Consider the following 23,442-nt stretch of genomic DNA (forward strand, 5'->3'; position numbering starts at 1 on the left):
ACAGAGCATGGTTAAAACTGAGGTTTTACTCCTCTCCTTTTACTACACCTCTCTCTCAGAGGAACATAACTCACAGATACATGTTCATGAGGGACTCATGAGAGTATCCTACCTATAACCCTAGCCGGTAATCCTGGTATCATACTCGGTTTAGACACACACCCCTGACCTACTAGAAAGTCCTGCAGGCCTGTTCAGCTCATGAACCCTTCCGGCCTACCCTCAGAGTTAACAGTAACACTCCGGCTATCGTTCCCTGATGGTTTAATCACATAAAAGTTATTTGGTTTCAGCATAAGTAACCTAGCTGCTTTCACAACCTTGCCGTGGAAAGCCTTCCCCTCCCAGCCTGTGGCTCTGACTCTGCCCATACAGACCTCCCTCTTCCCACCCTCCTTGTTCCAACACATTCAAGAAAATGCCTCAACAACATCTTGACACCTTTCCAAATTCTCCTCGGCTTCGTCTATCATTTCCTATTCAATAGTGAAACATTAAGTTTTGTCTTCAGAAAATCTACAGCAGAGGAATGGAAAGAGTAGCCAGATTTCATTTTTCTCTTATGTGTCCCCTATGCTTAAAGACAGGTTTCTAAACCTCAGCAAGTTTTTGGTTTTTTCTAACTCCTACTCAAAATTGCCCTTTGTTAAAATGCTAATGAATAGGTTGGGAAACATAAAACCAACTATTATTGGGAAACATAAAACCAACTATTACTACCATACTACTACTTTGGATTTATCTGCTTCCTCCACTATGTCAAATAGACTCTTAAGATAGCAACTGAACCAATTTTTAAATTAGTATTTCCATGTAATCTAGCACAACAGAATCATGGCCACACTTCTAATAGTTATGTGATACCCCACTAAATACCCCACTACACTGCACTGAAATGCCTTTGAATTTATTTTGTGTAGAACGAAGTATAAAGTACGTCTGCTATATATGCAATGATTCAACACCCCTAAAGTTAACCAGGATAGAATTTGACCTAATCATGATCAATATGGTGTTATTCACTTATCACTGCACCAGAGACTGATGAAAAGCAAAGTATGTAGGTTATTGTTTTAAAATGCTATTTCTATCATCCCAAACCATGAAAATCCATGGGGAGAAAGCATTTTTATTTCTCAGTTTCTGCCACATGTTTGTAGTCTGTCTGGTTTTAGTGGAACTGTAAAAGACTATCAAATTATCCTATAATATTTTCCTTACAATTGCATGTTGCTTTTTAAAGTAGTTTTACAAATGTTCATCTAATTCAGGTTTTATTTTGGTATACTTATACGCAGAAGCCTTCTCTCCTTCCTCTGGGAAACTGTTTTCCTTTCTAATATACCTCATTTTCTGGAAATATTCTCTTTATTAAGCTTCTGTTGACTATTTTGCAATTACATATTTATATCTATGTACCTGCATGAACAATTCCTTCCTTTCTTTGCATTGCTTCTAGCAACTTCACAAATCCAGACTGCTCTCACATCTCAATGCAGTAGTAATTTAATCAAGTTTCATGTTTAGTTCATTTTTTTTCTTGGACATCAATTCTTTAAATAATTTTCTTATGATTCCTTGAATTCTTTTCTCAGTTAAGAAATATTTTTGATTATGTAGTACCCATAAAAAAGGAAGTATTCCACTTGAAACTGTATCCTGATGACAAAAAACAGCCCTTCAGTATTATTGTAACCACTCATAACTATGCTTTGTTTAAAAATTCACCTCAGAATTATGTTAGTGTAATGTTTATACTTTTTTTCCTTCTTACTAATAAACACTGTCTCCGTAGTTGCCGCTGCATGATTTCTTCTGACGGATTTAAGCAACAAAAGGTTAATCAGCCATAATACTCTGATTCTGCAACCTTTTTAGGTGTATATACAACTTCTATATCTGAGTTTTCCAACAAGAGTCAATATCATTACTTATACTCTTTAATTCTTACATAGTGTAAGTGCCTTGCTAAGTGGAGTCAAGTCCCTTGTGTACTGCTGGATGAATGCAAAGAAGATATGTGAGAGGGTAAGACTTGATTCATTGTCTAAATGTTTCAAAGCTTTTTTACTCCTCAGCTTAGATATGTTCAGCAGTTTCTGGGAAAATAACTTCTGCTTCACTTCTGCAGTGTCTCACTTCCTGTAAAGCCAAAATTATTCCAACAAAATCAAGTATTATTTTCAAAGTAACCACTGCATACTATTGATAAAAAACCTCCAGATAGGAAAATAAGAGGCAGTATGAATAAGCATGTAAGTGACTCAGCTTGTTTTCAAACTGCAGTCACATAAATCTACTCAAGTCATGCCATCATCACTGACTGTTCTCTGAACTTCTGTGCCTCAGAAACAAGCACAACATTCATTTTTCAGATCTATCAAAGCAGTGCCTTAAAAGCCTTTTTTACTATTCTCAAGGGCATCTCCCTGGTCAAGGGTCTGTCCCTCAATTTGGAACATATCCAGTCACACAGTCCAGTATTTCTTTGGGCACACCTGTCTGGGGTCATAATGCCCCATTTGTCCAGTGTGTTACCCTGCCAGGTCTATCATTCTGGTCTCTTTCCTTGTATTAGCAAGGGATTAAAAGAACTTCAATTTTTAGAGGGTTTGGGGTTTTTTTCCCAAATACTGTTAACTGCTGAAGATGACACAGCATTTAAAAAGATTCCCCAGCTAATTTGCTATTCTCTGCAGGAGGAGGACCATCTTTCAATTACTTGTTTGAAGCACTTTGTGGTTATCTCAGTATCATCAGCACATTAAGTCTTTCTGGGGCTCATTCTGTTCTCTGACTTCCCTGAAGCCAGCATACAAAACATTAGGTTCTCCATTAGGTACAGACCTAAAGCCAGGGAAAAAGCACTCTCTGGCAGTCCTTGTTTCAGCATCTCTCAGAGGCAATTCTGTAATTTATTTTTTTTTTTTAGTTCTTACTGCTTCTTTCTTGACAGATTCCCTTGATTTAGCTTCTCACAGTCATTCCATTTCACTCTAACAGTCTACAGCACATAAGACTATTTGAAAAATACCCAACTTAAGTAGCTTGTTCAGTACACAGTATTCCACATCAGAGAATTACTGAGGAAGTACTTTCAGAATGTTTAGTTCTCTATTTAATTGACTTTAACATCTTGGTAACCGCTCTGATAATCATTCTGAAGTTACACCACTGAAACCTTAAACTTTTGATTTGTCTTCTTGAATAAATTATACAAAATTTTGTATTGACTCATCAGACAGTCTTCTCCAGTTAGATAGCTTGCTAACTGAAAGAGTCTAACCCCAAGAAATTATTAACATAGTAGAGTGGGAGAAAGAGAGTGTTTGTGAAGTATGACATTTTTGTACAAAATTGTTGGAAGTTAAGTTCTTAAATAACTCAATAAGCATACAGAGAAGGACAAGCAAGTGTTGTATTTGGATCTTCCAAAATATTACTGAAGAATTGCCTATAGGCCAATTAAAGAAACAAAATCACCAAAGGAAAAAGGGGTGGCATCCTTTCATGACATACTACAGAATGAAAAGTTAAGGAAAAAAGGGCAGGAAAAAACGGTCAGTTTTTTAATGAAGCAAAAATAACTATGAAGGATTCTCCAAAAGAATATGTGCTGAGATATATGCTGTTTCTCATATCCATAAATAATAAATAATATTACTTCTAGTAGAACAGGCAGGCAAACAGTGAGGTGGAAAAAGCTGCATAAAATAGCAGATTATTTACGAGAGTCAAATCTATAACTGGCCACAAGAAGAGGAAAGGACTCCTGACACTAGGGACTAGGGAATAAAACAGTAAAAGGAAATGAGGGCCAAGCAGTCCAGACTTCTTGGTGTGAGAAAATATGAGAAGACAACCCATCTTCAATTTTAACCATACTAAGGTGCTGTACACTGTCAGATGAGCTTTAAAAAAGGTACAAAGTATTACTAAGCAGCAAAAACATCATGCATTCACTTTACATGATACTCCAAAAGCATCAGAAAAATGCCATCTGACAGTAAAACAGAGTAAGCAGGATAGCAAGAACCCATAAGAAAGTGGAAAAAAGTGAGAAGTGATTGTAGCACTGTCGGTCTTGTGTGCTGTTATAACTTAAACCTGAGAGGTGGTTTTAGGCTCCCTAGCTTTCTAAGGGTTAATAAAATGTTCATAGAAAGGGCACAAGAATGAGCAGACTGATAGAATTATGTTCATGTATGAAGAGGCAACAGAAAACTTTAGCTTGGAAATGCCTGAAAGAAGACAAGAAGGATATAGTAACACTTAACTAAAGACCAGAGAGAAAGTTAAATAAAAATATTCACTCAGGTGGAAGCATCATGAAACACTCATCAAAATTGTCAGGCAATTTAAAGCAGACAAAGAGGAATACTGTCACTGTTGAACAAAACACATGATAAAACTGTAAAACTCACTGTCTCAGGGATTTTGTTGAAGCCAAAGCATAAAAAAACCAAGCACATGATGTAGCCAAATGTATGGAAGATGGTTCTAGCTGTGACTAACACATTAGTTCAGCTATACATTTTGATCTAAGCTTTCTGCACCTGATCAGCCTGTGTATTCTACTGTTTATAATGCTCCACTAGACAAGCTAGAATGGTTTAGAAGGATCTTTGATCTCATCTAGTCTCACCTATTCTTGCTTTATTACTAGACTTAAAATTACTAGACAAAAAATGGAGAAAAACCTGCAGAACAGAACCATAAATGTGAAAAAATGTCAGTATGGCATTTCTAATATCCTGTCATGTATTACCTTCTAAAATGCTATCTCCTTGGTTTTACATAGATTATAGGTTACAACTTTGAAGATTGATACTGAAAATTACTGACCGTGTTTTACAGTTGACAAGTTATGAAAGCAAAATCCATTGTTCCTTAAGAAGAAATAGTTTAGTTGAGGTTTCATTATTGATAGATAATACACAGAGAATTCTCCTCTCCAACAATCAACACGCACAAGGTATTGAAGGGACACAATACAAAGTCTTGGAAAACAAAAAATAAGTGTCCTTTGTGCAGCACAGTCCAAGGATGTAATTTGCTCCGTGCGGATAAATAGCCTTGATTAATGTTGAGGCTGGATCCAGACCCAAATGAATGACAAAGCACTTCCTGTAACAGGTTCTCCTGCATGGTGTGAGCAACTGTTCCTTCTGGAGAAAACTCTCCTTTACTCATGCTGAGTTGCAATCATGTAGTCAGTGCAGTGTAATCTGTTTAACCTAACAAGTGGTGTGCAATACCAGCAGTGTGACATTGCCATCTCCAGGCCTCTCAGGTACAACTGTAGGCCTTTTAGCATCTTCCACAGACATGGCTGCAGTAGCACAACACACAGCAGCTCCTTCCTCCTTAGTCATTCACCCATTCCCTGCACAGCTTCACCTTACATCACTGTCAAAACAAAGACTGCTCACTGTTTGGCCTAAACTCAGCCTATGGCTTCCAGCTGAAAACGATTCCCCACAAAAGGCCTGACCAAGCAGAAGGGAAAACACATCAGCCTTTCATGTTGCAGAATGCAAATCTTGAATTTCTATGAGTTACCCTTTTCAGGCCACTGTAGGACAGGGTAAACTGGCAAATTGAAGACAACCTGTAAGATTTATGGGTCTGTTCTGAACTGGACACACCAGTGCCCAGATGCTTCATCCCCATCCATGCTCAGCAGACATGCCCTTACACGGAAACATCAGTCAGAAAGACACTCTCCCCCATCAATACCACTCCTTAGAGGAGGCCTCGTCCAAAACATGTCTTTTTCTCCCGTGATTCAGAAAGTACAAAGAGAATTCTGCATTTTATTTGAAAACACACATCACATGAATATAAAGGGCTGTGCTCTTTTGGTCAGTTCAGTTGCTGTGCCCCCCACTCCATCTAAATGAAAGAAATAGTATAATCTGTTCTCTGTTTTCCATGGGTCTTTTTAGATTCTGGTTTTCTAGACAACTCCTTTCTGATCATCAAAAAGTAATCAGAAAGATTAGTGCAATACTGGCTTTTATAGGTAAACAAATTGTTTTTACTGCTTGCCGTTTACTAATGGGAAGTATTATCATTGCATAATCAATGTCTACCAAGTGAGACTACCTATGATGCACTTGAGCAGAAAGTTTGTCAAAACCATCACCATCTCCATCTCAAATTTTGTAATGCATGAAATTCTAATGTGAAAAATGCATTAAGCATTTGTAACTGCACTGTGCAGTATCTTTTAAGAGGGCTTCCAAAGTTACAACTGCTTTTATGAAAACATAAGGGAAATATTTTTAAAATCCCTAAAAATACATTGTAAAACAACTTAGTTGGCATGGGACCAGACTGACACACTTCATATTTATTTACCCTTAATATCTGCCAACACAGTTAAATATTAAGGAAGCCACCAAGAAATTCATTTCAAGGGATTAATCTCTTCTCCAGTCCTCCAAAAAATTACTTGATTACTTGAAGGGATAGTATAGCAAATAATCTGTAACAAATCATTTTAGATACAGAAGCACATCTGTCAGAGAAAGAGCATCTTGGGTTTATGATTGCTCCCTCTCCAGAGATTCTTAACAGATCTGTGAAACTGGGAAGGCCCTACAAGTACCAAATACCTCAAAACACAGCATAAAACAAGCAGCTGTGGGATAAACCCAGTCCTAATGCTAAAACTAAACACATTTCTTAGAGCTGGATAGCTGGGCATGCAGGCTACACATGAAAGGTAACAAGTCGGTAAAGCCGAGTTTTGCAGAGAAAGTCAAAATGTGAAATGAGTTGGCCTACGACCATCCCAGTCCTAAAAATATCCTACTTTTGCAGTGCACAAAAGGGGGAAAAGAGTACACACTGTCTGGGGCAGATTAGCAGTCACTGTAAACAAAATAAATACTCTGCAGTTTCAGCACAGCCCTACCACCAAGCCTTTTGAGAACAGGATCTATAACCCTCTGCGATTCCAAACGCAGTATTAACGACCTATGGCAACTGAGACACAACTATGATGCTGAACCTTGGTAATCTTTACACATTGCCCAGTTATTTAATATCTTGCTTACCCAAACTTATCCCCTACTGCTGGTGCCATTTAGACCACACAAAAGTAATACTTCGCATATTATTCCCGTCCCTTCTACTATGCAACTTGATGCATCTTGAAGTCCCACGGAACGTGCAAATAATGCCCAAACGGCACGCTGACACCCCGCACAACGCCTGTCAGATCCGGGCTCGTGGGTTCCTACAGCAGAGCATTATTCAGCAGTAATCGGAGGGCAGCAAGGTGCGAGAAGAACACGCACCCCCTGAACACGCCGCAGCCCCAGCCGCTGCGAAGGTCACCAGCCCCATCCCAGCCGGACCACGACGCTGCGCTTCCCGGGAAGTTTGGGAGCGCCCGAGGCTGCCGCACCCGGGGCTGGCGAGGCCGACGGCTGCGGGCACCCCCCAAGTCGGGCCAAGTCCCACGCCCGCTGCCCCCGCCGTGACTCACCAGCCGGGACTGGGCGCGCTGTAGGAACTCCTCCATGGCTCCGGGCGGGCAGAGCCCAGGGCGGGAGCGCTGGCCGGGCTGGGCGCCGGTCGGGCTGGGCGCTGTCCCGGCAGCACTCCCCGCTCGGAGCTCCGGCCGGCCCGCGCCCCGCTGTGCTGCGGAGCGCCCGCCCCGCCGCGCCCCGCCCTGGCCGCCGCGGGCGCTGACGTCAGCCCGTGCCGCAAGGGCCGGCGCGGACCCCGCGGGGCGCTCGGCGCGGCCGGGCGCGGGATGATGGGGGACGCGGGATGATGGGGAACGCGGGAGGATGGGGGACGCGGGAGGATGGGGGACGCGGGAGGATGGGGGACGCGGGATGATGTGGGACGATGTGAGAAGATCTGGGACGTGTTTCCTGCTCCACGCCGGGCTCTGGAAAGCGGCGGCGCGCTCTGTGACAAGAACTGTGGCAAGAACTCCTGCCCCAAGGACAGGACGCGCCGAGACCCGCCAGACGCAGGAGCTCAGAGCAACAGGCAGCAGCTGGTGGATGTCGCGGGTTGCTTGGGTGGCGGTGTCTCGGTTCCCCATGTCACGTTTGGTAGGACTCATCCGTGGAAGGCTCCAGAGCACTGCGGTCGGGGCAGTGGCAGTTTCGGGGTCCCATTCCCCTGGCGGCAAAAGATTTGTAGGGAGCCAACCAGTGGGTTCAAATGGCAAGACAGCAAGTTAGGTTAGATGTTAGGAAAAAAACTCTTCTGAGGGTTGTGAGGGATGTGAGGATGACAACCCAGGATTGCAGATGCTCGATCACTGCTGGAGTTCAAGACCAGTTTGGATGGATTTCTGAGCAGCCTGGTTTAGTGGAAGGTGTCCCTGTCCCCCGCAGGGTAGTTGGAATTATATGTCCTTTAAGATCCCTTCCAACTTAAACCATCTATGATTTTATGACTGTTTCATAGTCAAGCCTCAGTAAACCCTGCCCTGTACTTTCAGCCTGGGATCCTTTCTAAATATTGTGCCCACAGTCACTTTTTTATATATATTCAATTGAGCAGCTCACAAAGGAGCATCCTAGGCTAGAGTCCACTTTGCAGAGGAATAGAGAAATGTCAAAGAGCTGGAGTCCAGGACAACAGAAGTCAATGGAAAGTCATGCAATGAGTGTAAAGTAAACCAGAAAATAAACTGTAGGGTTTGTAGCATCTACAGTGCTCTCACACCACTAGTATTCATCAGCATGGATTTTTTCCCACTCAAAATAACTAACCTGGAAAATCCAGTTTTATTATTCCAATCAACCTGTGCCTCACTGAAGAGTCAGAGATGATTAATTGTCAATAAATTCAGTGCTATGAGATCTGGGATTTTTCTCTCTTGTATATTTTTTGCAGCTCATTTAAGATATTACTGTAGGAGCTAAAAGCTCTTGCTTCCTTATTAACAAACTTTTTCTTATGATTGTAATTTACTCTCATTTGATTTGTTAATTCTTCCATGATATCTTGCAGATCCTATTACTGTGTTTCCTGCCATAATCAGTCTGCTCTGCCTAGTCATATGTTCCAGCTGGAAATTGTTCTGGGGAAGAGAAAAAAATAAACCTTGATCTGTATCATAACCATCTAAAACTGGAGGGTAAATCTTTATTAAAATACTCGAGTAGACAAATTACATGAAGCAAAGTACTCTAAATGACAGTGTTCTACAGGAAAAAGATAATTCTGTTTCATTTACTGGAACATTTCTTCTGAAATGGATTTGTGTGTTTGCACATTACTTTGTTTCAGAACTCTATCTGAATTTCAGTTCTCTGGTTGTTCTGTAGAAAAGTAGGTCTCCTGAAAGATTTACAGGTTTTGCACAACATACTGTCATACTTGCAACTTGAAATTGAAGTATTACAATACAGAAATTGCTGTGTAACTTAGGATGCAGAGTTGGCGTCGATTAGGAATGTGTTGCCAACTGTGAAAACAACATGCCTCACACACAAAAAAGAGTACATATTTCACTTCAGTAATGTCTGCAAAACAAAACTAAAAGATCCAGCTTGCTATATGAGCTAAACTGAAGTTTGGGAAATCGATGCTTAAAAAGGTAATTTTTGATGCATAGGAATATAAAATAAAATAAAATAAAATAAAATAAAATAAAATAAAATAAAATAAAATTAAAATAAAATAAAATAAAATAAAATAAAATAAAATAAAATAAAATAAAATAAAATAAAACAAAATAAAATAAAATAAGATAAAATAAAATAAAATAAGATAAAATAAGCCAGAACAGCAAATAGTTCTTACTCCTCATACCAAAAAGCACACTCACTCTCATACACTGTAAATAAAATGTGTTGACTAATTACTTCTTTGTACATCCACTGAATAGATCTGTGCATGTAAATATACCTCTACATAGCTGTATCCAAGTAGCTTCCTTCACTGACTCTAGAATAACATGCAGATACTTTGTGATCCCCATATTGAATTTCCAGAGATGGACTCAGTACAGCTGCACTGAAAACAAAACAGAGTGCACCTGAGCTCCCTGAAAACATTTGCACTAGATAGCTTTTGAGACTGCTTTTAAAGTAACTTTTTTGCCGCCATAATTATTGTATGAGTTACATAATGAATAATTAATTATTCATATCCTATTGTGCAAAACCATGGACAGAGTACCAATCTTTGTATCTGTTTAATATTTAATAGAAATTTCTAAGCCTTATTCTCCTCTTTTCTACCCCACTTGTAGCCACTAATTTACTCCCACTTTACTGAAGCATAAAGTAGAGACGAATCAGGACCCAGATTATTTTTTTATACTTCCTCCTAAAGTAGATGAAATCAGTTCATAGTCATCTGGGGGTTCTTCCTAAGGTGTGTTCTTCCTTTGATGTGTGTAACTTACCTCCTTATGAAATCTGTGGGAATCATGTATGTGTCCCAAAATGTGAATTTGCTCGATATCTCATTCGTAGAATCAAATTATTGAAAAATAGACTTGCTGAGCAAAACAGGACTTTGACTTGTTCATAAGCACATTTGCAATACATCTTGTCACACTGAATGGATTTAGGCTGTGAATTGAGAGTTCTGTTTTGTATGTCTGTTGTTTTGAAAATACAAATACAAATAATGTCATACGTCACAGAGTATGGTTTGGAAGTATGGTCTGTTCACATGTCAAAGTTCATTTTTAAACTTCAGCCATTATTCAAGCATGTATAAATATATGGTTGCTGTGTGATTTTACTATGTCCTAGAAGTCCCTGTCACTCTAGAAATGATGAAAAATGTCTTGCACTTCATGTTCTAAAACTCCTCCCGTTTTCACTGTGGTCATCCAGGGAAAAGTAATTTGCTTGATATACAAACTATCCTAGTAAAACCTTACATCCTCATACATACTATGTGCTATCTATTAATACTGGTTTTTGTGACATTCCATAGTTTCTGTGGTTCGTATCCATTTTATTTATTCTCAAGGCATACAGTTCAGATTGTTCTGTTCCGTATAAGGGAGAAGAAAAAACAGTGATTACACATCCCAAAACAACTCAGAACTGAACTCTGTAACTCATCTTTACAGTTTAGCAAGGAAATAAAAGAGCTGTCATGATACAGCTATCCAGCAGTCTAGCATTTCTATCAAAGTGGTTTTTTATGATAAACATTTCAGTAATGTATTAACAGTAATTTTCATGTTAAACAAGACTGAGATTGCCTTTTCAAGACTTTTTATAATACCACAATAGGAATAAATACTTTCTGTCCATGGGATGAAAATGTAACATAATCATTTTAATAACAGGACAAAAGAAGTTCACAGCTCTCAGTTCTTGTAAGAGGATATTATTTAAAAATTTGAAATTAAAAAGGTGATTTCACAAATTACTGAAAGAATAGTTCTCCAGACAGCCATGAAAAGAAACAAAAAAGAACAAAGCTGTGTGTAGCAGCAGGAGGCTGACAGTCATTTGCATCGGCACTCAAGTCATTTTACTATCAGAGTGTCAATGATTTCCATGTACACGTATGAAAGCTACTGCCTTTTTCTGTAACATCAAGAATCACTTGTTATCCAGTCTTTGGTATCAAGTGTCTTTAATTCCTGCAGTTAGTATTTCCATGGTTTTTCAGGCTTCGGTGAAACATGGATCCTGGTCCCAGCATCATAGAATTATTTCATTTCAAAAGACCTCCAACATCATCAAGTGCACCCATTAATCCAGCCCCAGTGTTCACCACTAAACCGTGTCCCTAAATGCCACATCAACAAGGCTTTTCTCCAGATTAAACAACCCCAGCTCCCTCAGCCACTCAGAGGGACCTCAGACTCTTTACCTTCTCTGGATGCTCTCCAGCCCCTCAGTGTCTGTCCTGCAGTGAGCGAGGGGCCCAACTGGATACAGAATTTGGTGAGACTCTGTGTTTGAGGTGAGCCTCAGAGTACAGGGGCTACCCTTTGCTCCCTGTGCTAGTCCTGCTGGCCACAGTGTTGCAGATGTGGGCATTCTTTGTTACCTGGGCACAGTGTCAGCCTCTGGTCATTTCCTGCTGGGTAGCTTTCCAGACACTCTGCCCCCAGCCTGTAGCACTGTTGCATGGCATTCTGGTGATCCAAGGAAAGGACAGAGACGCTGGCACTTTGCCTTTTCAACCTCATACCACTGGCCTTGACCCATTGATGTAATCCATCCAGATCCTTCTGCAGAGCCTTCCTGCCCTCAGCAGGTCAAATCTCACACCCCACTTGGTGTCATCTGCAAATGGCTGAGTGGGCACTCAGTCAACCCGTCACCCAGATCATTGTTAAAGATATTATATAGAGCTGGCCCCACTACTAAGCCCTGAGGAACACTACTTGTGACTGGTTGCTAGTCACCCTATAAAGACAGACAAAAAGAAACCATTTCAAATATCAGAAGATTCTTCGCATGAAGATTGTCTATCAACAATGCATAAAACCTCTATGCTGTCAATGCCTCCTATCTTTCTCGAGTGAAAGTGAGTGTCCCGGTTTAAAGGGACAGTATTACCAGGAAAAGGAAATTCAGGAACTCTCAGGCACAAAAAAGGTATAGGTTGGGAATAACAGTTCTTTACTGATATATTTATAAGACAAACAAAAACAGCATCAGCTATATGAAAGAAAAAAAAAACAGTGACAGAACAGAATGGAATTCAGTCCCAGTCCCTTTTTCAGTCACCGATGGCTCTCCGATGGAGCAGGGCAGGCGGCTTCTCAGTCGCGGCTGCTGCAGTGGCAGGGGAGGGGGCCAGGTGGCCTCCCCGCCCCAGGTGGAAGAAAGGGTGAGGAAGGAACTCTGCTCACCGTGGGCGTCCCAGTTGTTCAGAGGAAGCAGGAAGCTTTAGCAGTCCAGATCCAAGAAGCCTGATTCCAACAGGAGAAAAGGAACCTCTCTCCTCGAGTTCGGCCATCGAGCTGTAAGAGTTCTCTTACCCTCAGTGTCCTCTTACTTGTCGAAAACAAAAGCAGGACTCCACCTTTCCCTAATGGAGCCATCAGGTTGCTTCAGCTAGTCCTTTGTCTCCAGCTCTTAGCGGCTAATAGGAGAGCCATCCCGGCTAGTTTAACATAATAATGGGAAAAATTTCTAAACTTCGCCAACCCACAACATTATCCACCCCAAATTTTTTCTATGCTAACATACTACATTAAATTAGAACTTTTAAATTACATACATACATGCAGTTACAGACACAGTATCATAGGTAGTTCACTCTAGAACAAGGTCTCCTTGGGGTATGCATCGGGTTTCTCCACCCTTTTGCATCACCCACCAGGTACAACCTGGTCCTTGAGCAAAAACCACCCCACGGACAGGATTGTCTTTGCTGGAGGCAGAGTTCACCTAAACAGTTTTCCCTAGCATACCTCTCATGTGTACCACTGGAATCTTATCCCCATCTGGTGTTCCCAAGAGCTCAGATTGGGCAGGGCCTGCTCAGTTAGTGGAACCTCGCGTATTCACTAACCATGTGGCCTTTGGTAGATTACTTTCCCAGTCCTTGAAAGTCCCCCCACCAAGTGCCTTCAAGGTGGTTTTAAGCAGGCCATTGCACCGTTCGACCTTCTCAGCCGCTGGTGCATGGTAGGGGATGTGGTACACCCACTCAATGCCGTGTTCCCTAGCCCAGCTGTTTATGAGGCTGTTCTTGAAATGAGTCCCGTTGTTTGACTCAATTCTCTCAGGGGTGCCATGCCTCCAAAGGACCTGTTTCTCAAGGCCCAGGATGGTGTTCTGAGCAGTGGCATGAGGCACAGGGTAGGTCTCCAACCATCCGGTGGTGGCTTCCACCATGGTCAGCACATAGCGCTTGCCTTGGCGGGTCTGAGGCAGTGTGATGTAGTCAATCTGCCAGCCCTCCCTGTACTTATATTTGGACCAACGCCCACCATACCAGAGGGGCTTCACTCGCTTGGCCTGTTTAATGGCAGCGCACGTATCACAGTCATGGATGACTTGAGAGATACTGTCCATGGTTAGATCCACCCCTCGGTCTCATGCCCACTTATACGTGGCATCTCTGCCCTGATGACCTGAGGCGTCATGGGCCCATCGAGCCAGGAACAATTCTCCCTTGTGTTGCCAATCCAGATCTATTTGTGACACCTCCGTCTTTGAGGCCTGATCAACCTGCTCGTTGTGTTGGTGTTCCTCATTAGCCCGACTCTTGAGGACATGGGCATCCACGTGACGAACTTTCACAGGTAGCTTCTCTACCCGGGTGGCAATGTCTTTCCACTCGTTGGCAGCCCAGATTGGTTTTCCCCTACGTTACCAGTTTGCCTTTTTCCACCTTTCCAGCCAACCCCACAGAGCATTGGCTACCATCCATGAATCAGTATAAAGGTAGAGCTTTGGCCACTTCTCTCTTTCAGCAATGTCCAGGGCCAGCTGAACAGCTTTGAGTTCAGCAAATTGACTTGATCCACCTTCTCCTTCAGTAGCTTGTGCAACCTGTCGTGTGGGGCTCCATACGGCTGCTTTCCACTTCCGGTTCATCCCCACGATGCAGCAGGAGCCATCGGTGAAAAGAGCGTAGCATGTTTCATCTGCTGGCAGTTGGTTATACGGTGGGGCTTCCTCAGCGCGGCTCACTTGTTCTTGCTCTTCGTCATCGGCGAGACCAAAATTTTCACCTTCTGGCCAGTTCATAATTATCTCCAAAATCCCAGGGCGATTTGGGTTTCCAATGCGGGCGCGTTGCGTGATGAGGGCAATCCACTTGCTCCATGTGGCGTCGGTGGCGTGGTGGGTAGAGGGAACCTTTCCTTTGAACATCCACCCCAGCACTGGTAGTCGGGGTGCCAGGAGGAGTTGTGCTTCCGTCCCAATCACCTCTGAGGCAGCTTGGACTCCTTCATAGGCAGCCAAGATCTCCTTCTCTGTGGGAGTGTAGTTGGCTTCAGACCCTCTGTAGCTCCGGCTCCAGAATCCCAGAGGTCGGCCTCGAGTCTCCCCAGGCACCTTCTGCCAAAGGCTCCAGGACAAGCCATGGTTCCCGGCTGCAGAATAAAGCACATTCTTTACCTCTGGTCCCGTCCTGACTGGGCCAAGGGCCACTGCATGAGCGATCTCCTGCTTGATCTGGGCAAAGGCTTGCTGCTGCTCAGCACCCCAGTGGAAATCGTTCTTCTTACGGGTGACCAGGTAGAGAGGGTTCACAATCTGGCTGTACTCAGGAATGTGCATTCTCCAAAAGCCTATGGCACCTAGGAAAGCTTATGTTTCCTTCTTGCTGGTTGGTGGAGACATTGCGGTGATCTTATTGATGACTTCAGTGGGGATCTGGCGCCGTCCATCTTGCCACTTTACTCCCAGGAACTGGATCTCTCGGGCAGGTCCTTTGACTTTGCTCTTTTTAATGGCAAAGCCGGCTCTCAGCAGAATCTGTATGATCTTTTCTCCTTTCTCAAATACCTCCACTGCTGTGTTCCCCCACACAATGATGTCATCTATGTATTGCAGGTGTTCTGGAGCCTCACCCTTTTCCAGTGCAGCCTGGATCAATCCATGACAGATGGTGGGGCTGTGTTTCCACCCTTGGGGCAGACGATTCCACGTGTACTGCACGCCCCTCCATGTAAAGGCAAACTGAGGCCTGCACTCTGCTGCCAGGGGAATGGAGAAAAATGCATTGGCAATGTCAATGGTGGCATACCACCTTGCTGCCTTGGACTCCAGCTCGTACTGGAGCTCCAGCATGTCCGGCACGGCAGCGCTCAGCGGTGGAGTCACTTCGTTCAACGCACGATAGTCCACAGTCAATCTCCATTCTCCATCAGACTTGCACACGGGCCAGATGGGGTTGTTGAAGGGTGAGTGGGTTTTGCTGACCACCCCTTGGCTCTCTTGCTCATGGATCATCTTGTGGATGGGGATCACAGCATCTCGATTCGTCCGGTACTGCCGGTGGTGCACTGTTGAGGTGGCAATTGGCACTTGTTGCTCTTCTACCTTCAGGAGTCCCACTGCAGATGGGTTTTCTGACAGTCCAGGCAAGGTGTTCAACTGCTTAATGCACTCTGCCACTACAGCAGCTATTCCAAAAGCCCATCTGTATCCCTTTGGGTCTTTGTAGTAGCCACTCCTGAGAAAATCTATGCCTAGAATGGGCGGTGCCTCCGGGTCAGATACAATCGGATGTTTCTGCCACCCCTCTCCTGTCAGGTTCACCTCAGCTTCCAGCAAAGACAATTCCTGTGATCCCCCCATCACCCCAACAATGGAAACACGCTCTTCCCCCACATGTTCTGATGGTATTAGGGTGCATTGTGAACCAATATCAACTAATACCCTGTATTCTTGTGGTTCTGATGTGCCAGGCCATCGGACCCACACCATCCAATAGACTCTGTTATCCCGTACCTCTCCCTGGCTAGAGGCAGGGCCCCTCTAGCCCTGGCTATTATTCCTTTCCTGAACATACACAGTGGAGGTTCCTTCAAGTGGGTCTGACAGATCATCCTCCCTTCTGTAATGCCCAGCACCTTGGTCATGGGAGGTTGAGGCTACCTTCACTTTAGTGTAGCTCCCTCGGTTAGCATTTCCCTCCCTGAGTTGACACACCCGTGCTGCCAAGACAGAAGTGGGTTTCCCATCCCATTTTCCCATGTCTTCCCCATGGTCACGCAGGAAAAACCATAGGTCAGCTCGTGGGGTGTACCCTCTTCCACTAGCTGGGGAGCGTTGGGCTGTAACCTTGGGGTATGAGGCTCGCACTGGTGCTGCCTTGATCTTCCTGATCTCCTCCCTCATCTCACTTATGTCACCTCTCATCCCCCTCACCTCCTTCATCTCCTCCCTCATCCCCCTCATCTCTTGGACCACGGAAGAAACCTGGGCCTGCACTGCGCCATTCATCATACTGTGAAAATCCCTAAGCTTGTTAGCAACAGAGCTCACTGTTTCTCGGTGCTCATCAGCATTAATCATTGCAATGAAGGTGGTGTATTGAGATGGTCCACCCTCGGTTTGCCAGGTTCCACAGCATGTGACTTGTGCACCTGACCTTGTCAGGGTCATTGTCATGCTGTCCATCCCTCCCAAAGAGTACCTCCAGTACCGCCACCTCTCTCAGCTGTTGAATCCCTTCCTCAACGGTTTTCCAATGCATTCTATTATGGTACTCCTGCATTCTTTCTTTGTTGACAAACCTCTCTCTTACACTCATTAAAAGCCGCTCCCAGAGGGGAAGTGGGCCTGGCTCCCTTACGAATATTTGGTCCACACCTGAGTCCTGGGACAAGGATCCCAAATTTCTTGCCTCTGTACCATCCAAGTGCACACCTGTACCCATAAGGTCCCAGACCCGAAGTAACCAAGTTGTCGAAGCCTCCCGGCCCCGTCGTGCAATATCTTTCCGCAGATTGCGGAGATTTTCATAAGACAGGGACTCAGTGATGATTTCAACCTCTGGCTCCCCTGCTGGTTGTGAGGGCCCTCCTCTCTGGTCCTCTTTGTCTAGGTGCCTTGCTTTCATTTTAGACTTCCTAGTTTCTACAGGGGCGACTGCTGCTGGCTGTGAGTGCCCTTGCAATTCAGCTGGACCCTGGGCAGATGTAACACCTATGGGTTCCACTACAACATCACTGGATTCTCCCCCTTTATGGCAGGGCTTCTCACCAGCTGGGGAGAGGTACTCCTTCATCATCTGGCCCATCTCACTCATCTGCTTCACTAGAAGCCCCACCCACTCCAGGTGGTTTCTTTCTGAGATGGGCTGTGGGGCAGGGTCAGGCTCTGGGGCAGCATCCCTAGTCTTTGGGGCAGGGTCAGGCTCTGTGGCAGCATCCCCAGTCTCTGGGGCAGGGTCAGGCTCTGTGGCAGTATCCCTAGTCTTTGGGGCAGGGTCAGGCTCTGTGGCAGCATCCCTATTTCCTGGAGTAGGTATCAGAGTTGTTATCCAGCTCAATCCCCCGTTATCTCTTAATGTTAAATAGGACAAGCCTATCAGTAACACCAACCACTGTACGATATCATTAGCATTCAGAGGAAATCTGAACCCTTCAAAAACTGTTGGGGTAGACCCAAAAATTTGGGTGAGGGGTTGGGAGAAAATTTCCCCTGGTGTTATTCCCTCACAGTAGGTGCCATTATTAAAGTAATCCCAAAAACATGCATTTAGTGTGTGGTATCCCTGAATCCATGTACCCGCTGTCCAAAGGAAATTAAAAATCCATGAATTCCTCACCTTATCAACTCATAAAGCAAGTTCGATAACAGTCACAGTAGCCTTAGTTACAGGGTCCATGCTTATGTAAGGGTTTGCAAATGGGAGATATACATGTATGAACACGTGCAGCCCAAACCAGATTAAACTGGAACACATGTTGCTAGCACACAAAAAAAACCAATCTCAGGCAACTGAAGAACTGTTATTCCTTAACCTCGTGTCCCACGTTGGGCGCCAAGATCTGTCCCGGTTTAAAGGGACAGTATTACCAGGAAAAGGAAATTCAGGAACTCTCAGGCACAAAAAAGGTATAGGTTGGGAATAACAGTTCTTTACTGATATATTTATAAGACAAACAAAAACAGCATCAGCTATATGAAAGAAAAAAAAACAGTGATAGAACAGAACGGAATTCAGTCCCAGTCCCTTTTTCAGTCACCGATGGCTCTCCGATGGAGCAGGGCAGGCAGCTTCTCAGTCGCGGCTGCTGCAGGGGCAGGGGAGGGGGCCAGGTGGCCTCCCCGCCCCAGGTGGAAGAAAGGGTGAGGAAGGAACTCTGCTCACCGTGGGCGTCCCAGTTGTTCAGAGGAAGCAGGAAGCTTTAGCAGTCCAGATCCAAGAAGCCTGATTCCAACAGGAGAAAAGGAACCTCTCTCCTCGAGTTCGGCCATCGAGCTGTAAGAGTTCTCTTACCCTCAGTGTCCTCTTACTTGTCGAAAACAAAAGCAGGACTCCACCTTTCCCTAATGGAGCCATCAGGTTGCTTCAGCTAGTCCTTTGTCTCCAGCTCTTAACGGCTAATAGGAGAGCCATCCCGGCTAGCTTAACATAATAATGGGAAAAATTTCTAAACTTCGCCAACCCACAACAGTGAGCATGAAAATGGAGGCAATGTACTCACTGTCCCTTTTGGACTTCTGGTTTGCCCAATGTACTACCACATACTATTAAGGAAATAATTCTCCAAGGGATTACTTTTATTTGGTTATTTCATTCCTAGCCACAAATTTCAAGATGAAACTTTGTAACATGCTCTATTTCTTTTGTGGAATAGTAGGTGTAGGAAAATTAAATTGCCACTGCTGTTTTTTTGAGGGCAAAGGAATAGAAAAAAGCCATGCTTGGTTAGGAGATGGCTCCTAAAGGCTTGAAATGTGTATCTGTTGAGGTTTTCGAAGACCAAGTGCATTAACCATGTTTTAGTTGTGAATAGTGCATAATTCTTCTATTACAATAATTATCTGTTCTGTTCCTCCTTGCAAAACTGAGTAAGATACCAGAGCGTGCATTTTTGAGCCAAGGCTAGCTACTAATTCAAAGGTAAAAAGCTATATTGAATCAGTACCAAATGTACTTGGAGGTATTCCAAACAATGAATGATTGAATGCCTTTCTGTGTGGGCAAGTACAGACTGAAAGTGGACAACAGAACTGCTGGTTTAGTCCACCCCAAACTACAACTGTACTAAATAAGCATGAAATTAATGTGAGAAGCCAGGATCTAGATTCATTTCCCATCAGCACTATGTCCGTGGAAACCAAGTTCCCAGGTTGCTCATCAGATTTCAACACAACTGTGTTCTAAGACAGGTTATGATAGAAGTTAACCTTCCGTGCTACTGCATCTTTCTTACACCATGTATGCTGATAATTTAGGCAAAGTGCATGTGCCATGTGAATACATCCCCAACTGTACAAATGATCCATCTGCTAAATGACAGGGTATGTTATGCCATTTGCACTGCGTCAGTACAGGCTACTTGTGTGAAGCTAGTCCCAGGCCAAAGAAGTAATTCTGATAGATGGGCTCAGTTTGAGCTATTACCAAATCTCCTATCCACTTACCCTTCACTTGGAAGTTAATCGGAGGAAATTTATTCCTATTATACTGCCATATACAAGTAGTATTTAAACTAGGCCAAAAGTATCATTTCCAAGGGATGGTAATTGCTGTCAAAGTGGGGGATAAGGGGTTAAGATACTTGACTTAAATTATTAACACCGTTTGCTTCCCATGTACATGGGTCAAAGTCAAAGTTTCAGGCTGCAGTGAGCACAAGGCATTTTCAAATTAACTATGAGAAAATTAGAGTAAACAATACATAAAACTTCTGCTTTATAGATTACTATTGATCAACTGCATATGGTATATTTATTTTTCTCACATTTGGAGATGTTTAGAGGAAGTTCATAAAGGAACATTCTTACAACTATTAGTTTGAATACAGGTAAAAAGGAAATAAGAGTGAACCGGAGATTTCAAATTATAGAAAATAAGATGAAGAGAATATTGGCTCTGTGGTAATAATTGTGAAATATATTGTACTGAATTATATAGTGGTTACTATTTGAGAATCGAAAAGTAATGTAAGAACAACTCATTTTGCAAGTTGACCAGAATACGCAACTACTCATCATAGAACAGCTAAAAGTAATTTTTAAGGTAGAAATTAATTAACAGAGTACCATATTACAATTTTTCAACAGGTCCTCTGATTCCACAGACAAGTAACACAGCTACCTGCAGTTACATTCCTAAAAAAAAATCTTGTTATTACGTTGAATACAGTTCTTATCTTGACATTTGAAATTCATACATACTCAAAAAATTCATTGGACCTGTGCAGACAGTTTACTGAATGTTACGTAGCCACACAGATAAAGAAATAAAGGTTTATCAAATTCTTTATCCTGCCCACATCAGGGGGATTGGAACATGATGATCTTTAGGGCTCCTTCTGACACAGGCCATTCTTTAATTCTGTGATACTATGAAAGTTCTAAATGCAAGTAAAAGTATTCTATGTGATTAATAAAGAACAGTTAAGAGCATTCCATCATCAACATCTCCATGCTTTAAATGGATATTTATGGATATTACCTCTAATGTATATTTATTTTTTCTTTGAAAGAAAAAAAATGTTCTTTTAATCACGCATAAATGTAACAGTAGAATTACAAAACTGAGAGTGATCTGAAGGTGCAAGTGAGAAGAATTTATGTGTAGGTAATGTTAGTTTGGACAAGAAAACAGATTATGGCAGAAGAGCATAGAACTCAGAACACAGTCTTTCATTTAAGTCTGAATTATGATTGCTGATTCCATACACTTGTCCTAGTTTTGGCCAGGACCCAGATGGTTTTTCTATACCATCCCATGCTTTTGCTTGCTCAGTCAGTAGATCACAAGACTGTTAATTCCAGGTTTGTGGGTTGGAGCCCCACATTAGGCAACAATGTCATGGTTCAGGAACAGTACTCCATAATACAGTTCCGAAGCTCTTCTCTCTCTCCCCTTTTTCCTCTCTCTTCCCACTAAGGCAAGATGGAGTTGAGAGTTAGAGGCACAAATGGTGAATATGGCTTGAGATAAGAACAATTTACTGAAAACGGCAATGAGGTAAGAAACAGCATCAATATTAATAACAAAAATGTTTTACTTTTGCATGGAAACCAATGAAAACTACAGTGTTGGAGTATTTTCTGTTATTTGTTGTTTATGTTTTTGTGGATTATCTTAAACCAATGAGATTAATGCCAGAGACTTTGGCTTATTTTCTGCTTCGATAATAGTAAGTCTTGTATTCATTACTTTGGCTTTTCAACTAAGAATCCATACTGTAAAGATTAGAGGTTTGGCCATTAATGATCGTTAGTGTCACCACTAAGAAAAGATTCATGTTGGTCTTATTTATTAAATTAATCAAAATGTGCTATTATGTTCCTAATTACGATATTTATTCAAAATCCCCTTCTTACTCGCAGTACAAATACAGTGCAGACAGCTGTTGTAGAAGCTTCCCTATGCAGTTCTGGAAATGAGGTTTTCTTTTAACTAAGAACTGTCCTATACTCATAAAGAAAGAGTAGAATAAATGTGGGTCTTTGCACTGTGTAGTAAATACTGCTGTTGGATGCATGAAGTTGTGTTAAGGATAAGAGCTGCTGAGCAGAAAAGTGTCTAAGAACTGCGGTAGGTCATAAAATGTTCTGTTCAAGCTTCTCCTCCTGGGCAAGTATATAATTACAAAAAATGAAAGATTAAAAACAGTCAAACAGGCAAAGAAAACTTTATCACTTTTAATGTAAATTGCCCCCGAGCAAAAAGAAAGATATTTTAGAATACAAAAAAGTATTTTATTTATTTCTGTCTTTTAGAAGACAGAGAACACTAGTATCAGAATATACAACAGATTTGGTATCAAAAAGACATCCTCTGAGAGCTGAAATAAAAGGTTTGCTTTAGTGTTATGCAGCACAGTGGCAGAAACAGAAAAACGCGAGCTGTAGAACTGGGACTGTCATAAAGCTTATCACAAAAAATATCAAGAAACAAATATGAATGTATGAAAATTATTTTAAGAGCATGTATTTAGAATATTTTTAAGATCTTTACAGTAATTCAGTGTCTATTGACTGTATGCTTTTTGCTGAAGTATGAGCCATGTGCTTATTAAATCAATTATATTAATTTCAAACATTGTTAAGCAGAGACCACTAATACAGCTAAAAAGATCACATTCTGCTTTCCTTATATGAAGCCCATCTTTCCAAAACCAAGAATCATCTTTTTCAACAACTACAATCTAATACACATTATCAACATTATCTGCTCCTTTTGTTTTCAGGAAATACAATTTGAATATGCTTTTGCCAAACCAATTGCAGAAAAAAACCAAAGCAAAGCAAAACAAAACTAAACAAAAAAACCCAACCAACCAAACAAACAAAAAGTTAAAAGACACCATTAAGGTCCTGATAAGCAATCTATTTTATTGTTTGTTTTAAAAGATTAATGATGTAAGTATCCCAATACTCTTTAAAAATATAAAACTTTGTTTAGGCCACTATCCTGAGGGGAATTTGTAGCTGCGAACTGATGTACAGTGAGTGATATTTTCTGATGGATAGAATACATTTTGTTAGCAATATTGATCTATGCTTTTGTGTGAGTTCTCTGGATTATCTCTCTGGATGTTTATTTGCTTCAAGAAAGAGGGGAGACAATCCAGAACCTTCTTATGACACAACATCTCCCAATCTAAGCCACAAATTCAAACACATTGGTTATTGAAAATAGAGAATAATAAAAATAGAGGATAAGGAAGCAAAGTTTAATTAGTAAGTCAGTACAAACCTCTGGTGGGATAAAATTGCCCTAATTTTTTTTTTTGTGGAAGTAAGAAAAGAGAGGTTAATGCAATTATGAAGGAGTAAAACAGTACTTAGGATCCTCTAAACCCTCACTCCTAGTGTG

At 42.2% G+C, this 23,442-nt stretch overlaps 1 protein-coding gene across 5 annotated transcripts in view; it reads right to left on the reverse strand.

Moving 5' to 3' along the window:
- Window positions 1-7,627, reverse strand: part of PRUNE2 (prune homolog 2 with BCH domain) — a 137,225-nt gene extending 129,598 nt beyond the window's left edge. For all 5 annotated transcript variants that reach the window (XM_033086356.2, XM_033086355.2, XM_033086353.2 and 2 more), the window contains exon 1: window positions 7,499-7,627. In XM_033086356.2, the coding sequence (XP_032942247.1) occupies window positions 7,499-7,534 (36 nt within the window). In that variant the 5' untranslated portion in view covers window positions 7,535-7,627. The remainder of the gene's footprint in view (window positions 1-7,498) is intronic.
- Between the last annotated feature and the right edge of the window lie 15,815 nt (window positions 7,628-23,442).

This window comes from Catharus ustulatus, chromosome Z (assembly GCF_009819885.2).
Source record: "Catharus ustulatus isolate bCatUst1 chromosome Z, bCatUst1.pri.v2, whole genome shotgun sequence".
NCBI lineage: Eukaryota > Metazoa > Chordata > Aves > Passeriformes > Turdidae > Catharus > Catharus ustulatus.